The 12,510-nt window shown below is 46.3% G+C and overlaps 1 protein-coding gene across 5 annotated transcripts in view; it reads right to left on the bottom strand.

The window, feature by feature from the left end:
• ccdc136a (coiled-coil domain containing 136a) overlaps window positions 1-12,510 on the bottom strand; it is a 35,021-nt gene that overhangs the window by 20,938 nt on the left and 1,573 nt on the right. For 4 of the 5 annotated variants that reach the window (XR_010795953.1, XM_066649209.1, XM_066649213.1 and 1 more), the window contains exons 2-4: window positions 3,596-3,823; window positions 3,116-3,190; window positions 2,716-3,018 (exon numbers count right to left, since the gene is read on the bottom strand). Coding sequence is in view for 4 of the 5 variants with exons in the window: in XM_066649209.1 (XP_066505306.1) it covers window positions 2,716-3,018; window positions 3,116-3,190; window positions 3,596-3,823 (606 nt within the window). In the remaining variant the exon portion in view is untranslated. Of the gene's footprint in view, window positions 1-2,715; window positions 3,019-3,115; window positions 3,191-3,595; window positions 3,824-9,143; window positions 9,265-12,510 lie in introns of all 5 variants that reach the window. The other variant, XM_066649212.1, reaches the window with a different exon arrangement.

The raw sequence follows: 12,510 nt of genomic DNA, 5'->3' as shown, positions 1-12,510 counted from the left end.
GTGTCTCACCCTCTCTCCTTTTCTGTTCCCTGTGTCTCACCCTCTCTCCTCTCTCATTCTCTCTGTCTCACCCTCTCTCCTCTCCTGTTCTCTCTGTGTCTCACCCTCTCTCCTCTCCTGTTCTCTGTGTCTCACCCTCTCTCCTTTTCTGTTCCCTGTGTCTCACCCTCTCCCCTCTCCTGTTCCCTTTGTGTCTCACCCTCTCTCCTCTCCTGTTCTCTCTGTGTCTCACACTCTCTCCTCTCCTGTTCTCTCTGTCTCACACTCTCTCCTCTCCTGTTCTCTGTATGTCTCAACCTCTCTCCTCTCCTGTTCTCTGTGTCTCACCCTCTCTCCTTTTCTGTTCCCTGTGTCTCACCCTCTCCCCTCTCCTGTTCTCTCTGTCTCACCCTCTCTCCTCTCCTCTTCTCTCTGTGTCTCACCCTCTCTCCTTTTCTGTTCCCTGTGTCTCACCCTCTCTCCTCTTCTGTTCCCTTTGTGTCTCACCCTCTCTCCTCTCCTGTTCTCTCTGTGTCTCACACTCTCTCCTCTCCTGTTCTCTCTGTGTCTCACCCTCTCTCCTATTCTGTTCCCTGTGTCTCACCCTCTCCCCTCTCCTGTTCTCTCGGTCTCACCCTCTCTCCTCTCCTCTTCTCTCTGTCTCACCCTCTCTCCTCTGCTGTTCTCTCTGTGTCTCACCCTCTCTCCCCTCTGCTGTTCTCTGTGTCTCACCCTCTCTCCTTTTCTGTTCTCTCTGTGTGTCACCCTCTCTCCCCTCCTGTTCTCTCTGTGTCTCAACCTCTCTCCTCTCCTGTTCTCTCTGTGTCTCACCCTCTCTCCTCTCTCATTCTCTCTGTCTCACCCTCTCTCCTCTCCTGTTCTCTCTGTGTGTCACCCTCTCTCCCCTCCTGTTCTCTCTGTGTCTCAACCTCTCTCCTCTCCTGTTCTCTCTGTGTCTCACCCTCTCTCCTCTCTCATTCTCTCTGTCTAACCCTCTCTCCTCTCCTTTTCTCTCTGTGTCTCACCCTCTCTCCTCTCTCATTCTCTCTGTGACTCACCCTCTCTCCTCTCCTGTTCTCTCTGTGTCTCACCCTCTCTCCTCTCCTGTTCTCTCTGTCTCACCCTCTCTCCTCTCCTGTTCTCTCTGTGTCTCATACTCTCTCCTCTCCTGTTCTCTTTGTGTCTCACCCTCTCTCCTTTTCTGTTCCCTGTGTCTCACCCTCTCCCCCCTCCTGTTCCCTTTGTGTCTCACCCTCTCTCCTCTCCTGTTCTCTCTGTGTCTCACACTCTCTCCTCTCCTGTTCTCTCTGTCTCACACTCTCTCCTCTCCTGTTCTCTGTGTGTCTCACCCTCTCTCCTCTCCTGTTCTCTGTGTCTCACCCTCTCTCCTTTTCTGTTCCCTGTGTCTCACCCTCTCCCCTCTCCTGTTCTCTCTGTCTCACCCTCTCTCCTCTCCTCTTCTCTGTGTCTCACCCTCTCTCCTCTCCTGTTCTCTATGTCTCACCCTCCCTCTTTTCCCGTTCTCTCCGTGTCTCACCCGCTCACCTCTCCTGTTCTCTCTGTGTCTCACCCTCTCTCCTATTCTGTTCCCTGTGTCTCACCCTCTCCCCTCTCCTGTTCTCTCGGTCTCACCCTCTCTCCTCTCCTCTTCTCTCTGTCTCACCCTCTCTCCTCTGCTGTTCTCTCTGTGTCTCACCCTCTCTCCCCTCTGCTGTTCTCTGTGTCTCACCCTCTCTCCTCTCCTGTTCTCTCTGTGTGTCACCCTCTCTCCCCTCCTGTTCTCTCTGTGTCTCAACCTCTCTCCTCTTCTGTTCTCTCTGTGTCTCACCCTCTCTCCTCTCTCATTCTCTCTGTCTCACCCTCTCTCCTCTCCTTTTCTCTCTGTGTCTCACCCTCTCTCCTCTCTCATTCTCTCTGTGTCTCACCCTCTCTCCTCTCCTGTTCTCTCTGTGTCTCACCCTCTCTCCTGTCCTGTTCTCTCTGTCTCACCCTCTCTCCTCTCCTGTTCTCTCTGTGTCTCATACTCTCTCCTCTCCTGTTCTCTTTGTGTCTCACCCTCTCTCCTCTCCTGTTCTCTGTGTCTCACCCTCTCTCCTTTTCTGTTCCCTGTGTCTCACACTCTCCCCTCTCCTGTTCCCTTTGTGTCTCACCCTCTCTCCTCTCCTGTTCTCTGTATGTCTCACCCTCTCTCCTCTCCCATTCTCTTTGTGTCTCACCCTCTCTCCCCTTCCATTCTCTCTGTGTCTCACCCTCTCTCCCCTCCTGTTCTCTCTGTGTCTCACCCTCTCTCCTCTCCTGTTCTCTCTGTGTCTCACCCTCTCTCCTCTGCTGTTCTCTCTGTCTCATCCTCTCTCCTCTCCTGTTCTCTGTGTCTCACCCTCCCTCTTTTCCCGTTCTCTCCGTGTCTCACCCGCTCACCTCTCCTGTTCTCTGCATGTCTCACCCCCTCTCCTCTCCCGTTCTCTTTGTGTCTCACCTTCTCTCCTCTCCTGTTCTCTCTGTGTCTCACCCTCTCTCCTCTCCTGTTCTCTGTGTCTCACCCTCTCTCCTCTCCTGTTTTCTCTGTGTCTCACCCTCTCTCCTCTTCTGTTTTCTCTGTGTCTCACCCTCTCTCCTCTCCTGTTCTCTCTGTTTCACCCTCTCTCGTCTCCCGTTCTCTCTGTGTCTCACCCTCTCTCCTCTCCTGTTCTCTCTGTGTCTCACCCTCTCTCCTCTCCTGTTCTCTCTGTGTCTCACCTTCTCTTCTCTCCCGTTCTCTCCGCTGACTCTTCATGGCGATCTCTGCTCTCAGGGTCACTGCCTCCAGTTCGTACTCCTCTGCTGTTTCCTGTGCTCGACCCAGTTCTGCTCGGACCCTGCACAGTTCCTCCTGCAGACAGGCGATGTCGTTCTCTCGCTCGCCCGCGCACTCCTCCGCTGCCTCCCGCAGCACCTGTGCCTCCTGCCTCACCGACCGGACCTCCACCCGGGCCTCCTCTACCTCCCGGGCACTGCACTCCCTCACACGGGCCAGCTGCTCCTCCACACACCGCACACGAGCTACAGAGAGAGAGAGAGAGAGATTTGGGGAGGTCATAAGCTCCAGGGGCTTTTGAAGAGGGACTTTTATTATGTAATTCTGATTAAAGTCTGGTACCTTGTAGGGTCTGGATCTGGTGGGTGAAGGCCTCGGCCTGATGTGCACTGGCCAGGCGCTCGTCCTCTAGAACACCTGCAGGAGAGAGGGGACACCGGGTCAGGACAAGGACACAGAAAGGATGGCGTTAAACAGGGAATTAAAAGAGTCCCTACACAGAGGGGCACGGGGCAAGGGCTCACCAAGGGCCTCACAGGGGCATGGGGCAGGGGCTCACCGAGGGTCTCACACGGGCACGGGGCAGGGGCTCACTGAACGTCTCACACGGGCACAGGGCAGGGGCAGGGGCTCACTGAGGGGCTCACAGGGGCACGGGCAGGGGCTCAGCGAGGGGCTCACAGGGGCATGGGGCAGGGGCTCACAGAGGGGCTCACAGGGGCACGTGGCAGGGGCTAGCTCATACCCAGGGGTTACACCCACTTTAAGGAGCAAGTGTGTTCTCAGACCCTCGGTTCTGACCACTGCTCCACAGCGCCTCACCCTGGAGCTCCAGGAAGTTCTCCTGCTGTTTCTGAGAAGCATCACGCGCCTCCTCCAGCTCCAGCAGCAGCTGCAGAACCTGAGCCCTGAGCTCCTCCAGCTCCTGCTCCTCACTCAGCACCTCCTCTCCAGCCTTGTCCTGCCCCTCCAGCTCCGCCTGCTCCTGCTCCTGCTCCGTCGGCTCGCCACTCATGATGGGCTCCTGGGGCTTTAGATCACTGCTCTCATCTGCACGAGAGAGGGCACGGGGTGACATCAGAGCTGGGCAAAGGAGAAGCACACTCCATTCATTCATTCATCTCCTGTCCACAAGGCAGGAACTCCCCCTGGACAGAGCACGTGTCCATCACAGCAGCCGTCAGACTGTAATTCTACTAAAAAAACATCTACAGCATTCAGTAATCACAGCAGAACCAGTGTATAGACAAATATTTATAAGCACATCCTCTACAGGGAACGTATTTAAGTATATTTATTTACCGCTAACGTAATGCACAATTTCTATTATTTCCTTCCAAAGTAACTCCCCCAAAATACACAACCACACACTGCCCGGCTACAGCTGGAGGAGCCCAAGAGGGAGAGAGTATAGTATTGTTTTCTATTTCTGTCTTTCTTTTGATCAGGGGGCAGCCGTGGCCTAATGGTTAGAGACCGGGCTTGGTACCAGAAGGTTACTGGTTTGATCCCCAGGACCGATAGGAACATCTACAGCTGTGATGTACAGTACACAGTGAAACTAAACAACGCTCCTCTAGGACCAAGGTGCTACATAGAACAACAAACTACACAATACAACACAATACAGCACAAAGTGCACAGGTGCAAAACAATTTACAATAAGTACGTAACATAAACAATAGATAAAGGAGGGGGAACGAGCAGTTAGCAGCACTCACACTTTCACACAGTCGCTCACACTTTCACACAGTCACTCACACATTCACACAGTCACACATTCACACAGTCACTCACACATTCACATATTCACAGTCACTCACACATTCACATTCACAGATACTAACACATTCACATATTCACACAGTCACTCACACATTCACACAGTCACTCATACATTCACATATTCACAGTCACTCACACATTCACATTCACACAGTCACTCACACATTCACATATTCACAGTCACTCACACATTCACATTCACACAGATACTAACACATTCACATATTCACACAGTCACTCACACATTCACACAGTCACTCACACATTCACATAGTCACTCAGACATTCACACAGACACTAACACATTCACATATTTACACAGTCACTCACACATTCACACAGACACTAACACATTCACACAGTCACTCACACATTCACACAGACACTAACACATTCACATATTTACACAGTCACTCACACATTCACATATTCAGTCACTCACACATTCACATATTCACACAGTCACACATTCACAGTCACTCACACATTCACATATTCACAGTCACTCACACATTCACATATTCATACAGTCACACACACTTTCACACAGTCCCTCACACATTCACATATTCATACAGTCACACACACTTTCACACAGTCCCTCACATATTCACATATTCACAGTCACTCACACATTCACATATTTACACAGTCACTCACACATTCACATATTCAGTCACTCACACATTCACATATTCACACAGTCACACATTCACAGTCACTCACACATTCACATATTCACAGTCACTCACACATTCACATATTCATACAGTCACACACACTTTCACACAGTCCCTCACACATTCACATATTCATACAGTCACACACACTTTCACACAGTCCCTCACATATTCACATATTCACAGTCACTCACACATTCACATATTTACACAGTCACTCACACATTCACATATTTACACAGTCACTCACACATTCACACAATCACTCACACATTCACACAGTCACTCACACATTCACATATTCACACAGTTGCTTACACATTCACACAGTCACTCACACATTCACATATTCAAACAGTCACTCACACATTCACACATTCACAGTCACTCACACATTCACACAGTCACTCACACATTCACATATTCACAGCCACTCATACATTCACATATTCACACAGTCACTCACACATTCACACATTCACACAGTCACTCACACATTCACATATTCACAGTCACACACATTCACGTATTCACACAGTCACACATTCACATATTCACAGTCACTCACACATTCATATATTCACACATTCACACAGTCACTCACATAGTCATTCACACAGTCACTCACACAGTCACTCACACATTCACACATTCACATATTCACACATTCACAGTCACTCACACATCCACATATTCACAGTCACTCACACATTCACATATTCACACATTCACAGTCACTCACACATCCACATATTCACAGTCACTCACACATTCACATATTCACACTTTCACACATTCACAGTCACTCACACATTCACACAGTCACTCACACATTCACTCACACATTCACATATTCACAGTCACTCACACATTCACATATTCACACAGTCACACATTTACATATTCACACATTCACAGTCGCTCACACTTTCACACATTCACAGTCACTCACACATCCACATATTCACAGTCACTCACACATTCACATATTCACACAGTCACACATTCACATATTCACACAGTCACTCAAACATTCACATATTCACACATTCACACAGTCACTCACAAACTCACACAGTCATTCACACAATCACTCACACATTCACATATTCACAGTCACTCACACATTCACATATTCACACAGTCACTCACACATTTACATATTCACAGTCACTCACATATTCACATATTCACACAGTCACTCACACATTCACATATTCATACAGTCACACACACTTTCACACAGTCCCTCACACATTCACACAGTCACTCACACATTCACACAGACACTCACACAGTCACACATTCACATATTCACACAGTCACTCACACTCACTCACACTATTTCATATTCACATATTCACATATTCACCGTCACTCACAAATTCACATATTCATGGTCACTCACACATTCACATTCACACAGTCACTCACACATTTACATATTCACATATTCACAGTCACACACACATTCGCAGTCACTCACACATTCACACAGTCACTCACACATTCACATTTTCACACAGTCACTCACACATTCACACAGTCACTCACACATTCACACAGTCACTCACACATTTACATATTCACAGTCACTCACACAGTCACATATTCACACAGTCACTCACACATTCACATATTCATACAGTCACACATTCACACAGACACTCACACAGTCACACTTTCATACAGTCACTCACACATTCACACAGACACTCACACAGTCACACATTCACACAGTCACTCACACATTCACAAATTCACAGTCGCTCACACATTTACATATTCACACAGTCACTCACACATTTACATATTCACACAGTCACTCACATTCACACAGTCACTCACACATTTACACAGTCACTCACACAGTCACTCACACATTCACATATTCACAGTCACTCACACATTCACACAGTCACTCACACATTCACATATTCACACAGTCACTCACACATTCACACAATCACTCACACATTCACACAGTCACTCACACAGTCACTCACACATTCACACAGTCACTCACACATTCACACAGACACTAACATGTTCACTTATTTACAAAGTCACTCACACATTCACATATTCACACAGTCACTCACACATTCACATATTCACATATTCAGTCACTCACACATTCACATATTCATACAGTCACACACACTTTCACACAGTCCCTCACATATTCACATATTCACAGTCACTCACACATTCACATGTTTACACAGTCACTCACACATTCACATATTTACACAGTCACTCACACATTCACATATTCACACATTCACATATTCACATTCACTCACATATTCACATATTCATACAGTCACACACACTTTCACACAGTCCCTCACACATTCACACAGTCACTCACACATTCACAAATTCACAGTCGCTCACACATTTACATATTCACACAGTCACTCACACATTTACATATTCACACAGTCACTCACATTCACACAGTCACTCACACAGTCACTCACACATTCACACAGTCACTCACACATTCACATATCCACACAGTCACTCACACATTCACATATTCACACAGTCACTCACACATTCACACAGTCACTCACACAGTCACATATTCACAGAGTTGCTTACACATTCACACAGTCACTCACACATTCACATATTCAAACAGTCACTCACACATTCACACATTCACAGTCACTCACACATTCACGCAGTCACTCACACATTCACATATTCACAGTCACTCACACATTCACACAGTCACTCACACATTCACATATTCACACAGTCACTCACAAATTCACACATTCACAGTCACTCACACATTCACATATTCACAGTCACTCACACATTCACGTATTCAAACAGTCACTCACACATTCACACATTCACAGTCACTCACACATTCACACAGTCACTCACACATTCACATATTCACAAAGTCACTCACACATTCACATTCACATATTCACAGTCACTCACACATTCACGTATTCACACAATCACACATTCACACAGTCACTCACATAGTCATTCACACAGTCACTCACACATTCACATATTCACACATTCACAGTCACTCACACATCCACATATTCACAGTCACTCACACATTCACATATTCATACAGTCACTCACACATTCACATATTCACACTTTCACACATTCACATATTCACACATTCACAGTCACTCACACATTCACACAGTCACTCACACATTCACTCACACATTCACATATTCACAGTCACTCACACATTCACATATTCACACAGTCACACATTTACATATTCACACATTCACAGTCGCTCACACTTTCACACATTCACAGTCACTCACACATCCACATATTCACAGTCACTCACACATTCACATATTCACACAGTCACACATTCACATATTCACACAGTCACTCAAACATTCACATATTCACACATTCACACAGTCACACATTTACATATTCACACATTCACAGTCGCTCACACTTTCACACATTCACAGTCACTCACACATCCACATATTCACAGTCACTCACACATTCACATATTCACACAGTCACACATTCACATATTCACACAGTCACTCAAACATTCACATATTCACACATTCACACAGTCACTCACAAACTCACACAGTCATTCACACAATCACTCACACATTCACATATTCACAGTCACTCACACATTCACATATTCACACAGTCACTCACACATTTACATATTCACAGTCACTCACACATTCACATATTCACACAGTCACTCACACAGTCACATATTCACACAATCACTCACACAGTCACACCTGTGGACATTTTCACCCTCACCCTCAAACAGAACAGTATGTAACTGTTTTATGAGACAGTTAAAGCAACATTAGGTAAGATTTGCTCCTGGGTTCCCCCCACAGTTGAAAAGTGTAATTTACTTTTACAGCACGGTCCTGAAGAGATGTTTCCCACCTTCCTCCAGTAGTTACATAGTGCCAGTGCAGCAAGGACTCTGTTTTCCCTGTTACAGCTCCGTGGAGCATCACAATGGATTTGAAACTGGAATTTGAATGTAAAAATATTACATAGTATTATAATAATAATATAATATATTACACAGGGTTCCTTTAAGGAGCAGTGACTACAGACCACCTCCACTCTACACAACTACAGTAACATTACACACACACACACTCCCCCGAGCCCTGGTTTTATCACCAGTCCAGATCTCACACTTGTCCCACAGAGTGCTGGAGATCCTGTGAGAGCTGGGTTTGAGCTGAAGTCTGAAATGTGGGAGTTCATAAATAATTCATGACTCTGATCACACACTCACAAACACTCCTACACACACACACACACTCCTACAGCAGTGGGAGCTGGGACTGGGGGGGCGGGTACATAAGAGGATAATGAATTGATTTGAACTTGATAAAATGTTCTTTTTCTGCTGGTTTGGAGCCGTTCTGCTGGAGCATGTTTACAGTGTTTCTGTTCCACAGTGTGAGGTACACTCCGCACTGGGCACAAGCCTGAGGTACATAAGATTCTCTTTATTATTAATATTATTATTAAATCAATTTCTCTTCTTAGTGTGGTGCTTGTATAAAATATTGTTGAATCACAATAAACTCAGAAACACAAACACAGTAAAACACAGTAAAAGGATTTATTTTTGTTCTAAAAGTAGACGCTGTGTTGTGAGCGAGTGAAGAACAGTGTGTTTCCAGAATTTCTTCTGATCGTATGGATTTGTGTGTGTGTATGTGAGAGGGAGGCAGAGAGAGAAAGAGAGAGAGAGAGAGAGAGAGAGAGAGAGAAAGAGAGAGAGAGAGAGAATGAGTGTGTAGGAGGGAGAACAGAGCTCTTAGGGCCTGGGCTGCAGAGACAGTGGAGAGAGTGTTTCTGTCATTTTGAGTGTGTGTGTGGGAGAGAGAGTGAGAGAGAGAGGGAGCGAGAGACAGAGCGAGAGAGACAGAGAGAGAGAGAGAGAGAGAGAGAGAGAGAAAGTACTGCTCAAAATTGTCAACAAAATCCCAATATTACTGGGAGAAATAGTAAAGACGACAAACTCAGGGGCAGAGTTCATACAAAACTTTGGGTTGGAGAAGAACATCACCAACACAACGGGTTTCTCTGACATCACTAACAGGACGGGTTTCTCTGACATCATTAACACGACAGGTTTCTCTGACATCACTGACACAACAGGTTTCTCTGACATCACCAACATGGCGGGTTTCTCTGACATCATTAACACGACAGATTTCTCTGACATCACCAACACAACGGGTTTCTCTGACATCATTAACACGACAGGTTTCTCACGGCGGGTTTCTCTGACATCACTAACACGACGGGTTCCTCTGACATCACCGACACGACGGGTTTCTCTGACATCACAAACACAACGGGTTTCTCTGGCATCACTAACACAACGGGTTTCTCTGACATCACCAACACGACGGGTTTCTCTGACATCACTAACACAACAGATTTTTCTGACATCACTGTCACGATGGGTTACTCTGAACTCACTAACACAATGGGTTTCTCTGACATCACCGACACGACGGGTTTCTCTGACATCACCAACACGGCAGGTTTCTCTGACATCATTAACGCAATGGGTTTCTCTGAAATCACCGACACAACAGGTTTCTCTGACATCATTAACATGACGGGTTTCTCTGACATCACCAACACAACGTGTTTCTCTGACATCATTAACACAACAGGTTTCTCTGACATCACTAGCATGATGGGTTTCTCTGACATCATTAACACTACAGGTTTCTCTGTCATCACCAACACGACGGGTTTCTCTGACATCACCAACACGACGGGTTTCTCTGAAATCACCGACACGACAGGTTTCTCTGACATCATTAACATGACGGGTTTCTCTGACATCACTAACACAACGTGTTTCTCTTACATCATTAACACAACAGGTTTCTCTGACATCACTAGCATGATGGGTTTCTCTGACATCATTAACACTACAGGTTTCTCTGTCATCACCAACACGACGGGTTTCTCTGACATCACAGACACGACGGGTTTCTGTGACATCACCAACACAACGGGTTTCTCTGACATCACTAACACTACAGGTTTCTCTGTCATCACCAACACGACGGGTTTCTCTGACATCATTAACACGATGGGTTTCTGTGACATCACCAACACAACGGGTTTCTCTGACATCACTAACACGGCGGGTTTCTCTGACATCACCAACACAACGGGTTTCTCTGACATCACCAACACGGCGGGTTTCTCTGACATCACGAACACTACAGGTTTCTCTGTCATCACCAACACGACGGGTTTCTCTGACATCATTAACATGATGGGTTTCTGTGACATCACCAACACAACGGGTTTCTCTGACATCACTAACACGATGGGTTTCTCTGACATCATTAACACGACTGGTTTCTCTGACATCATTACCACGACTGGTTTCTCTGACATCACCAACATAACGGATTTCTCTGACATCACCAACACGACAGGTTTCTCTAACATCACTAACAGGACGCGTTTCTCTGACATCACCAACATGACAGGTTTCTCTGACATCACTAAGATGACGGGAATGTAATAAACCTTTAGGGAACACAACTGGACTTTAACACCACTGCTGTACCTTTAAAGATACTTTTAGTGACAGTAATGTACCTGTACTGCAACTTTAATTCCGAGAGTGTCAGGTCAAGAATGGGTTAAAAAACTCTCTGGACATACACAGCACTGCTATCTGCCCCCCGACCACTGCTATCTGCCCCGACCACTGCTATCTGACCCCTGACCACTGCTATCTGCCCCCTGACCATTGCTATCTGCCCTAAAACCCAGCTATCTGCCCCTGACCACTGCTATCTGTCCTGAGCTCTGATTGAAAATGCCTAATTATCATTGTTGCAACATTTAATACACTGTGTGCAGCATTTACCTTTAAATAAAATAATACATACCATCTGTGTGTGTGTGTGTGTGTGTGTGTGTGTGCTCGCTCCTGTCCATTCTGACACATGTCTGTGTTTACTATCATTGGATCGATCTGATCTGTGAGAGATAAGACGCCTGTCTGTCTGCGTCACTGCTCTGATCACATCTCCTCTCCTCTATCAGTGAGGAAACAGAAATGTGTGTGTGTGTAAATTAAGAAATCTCATCACACACACACACACAGACACATGCGCACACACACACACAAACACACAAACACACACACACAGGCTGAGCTACTTTACACAAAACCAGAAGTACCTCAGTAACAGTTCCAGTCTCTGTCCA

The sequence above is a fragment of the Hoplias malabaricus genome, chromosome 17 (assembly GCF_029633855.1).
Source record: "Hoplias malabaricus isolate fHopMal1 chromosome 17, fHopMal1.hap1, whole genome shotgun sequence".
Taxonomy (NCBI): Eukaryota; Metazoa; Chordata; class Actinopteri; order Characiformes; family Erythrinidae; genus Hoplias; species Hoplias malabaricus.
This window is presented reverse-complemented; position numbering and strand designations above follow the sequence as displayed.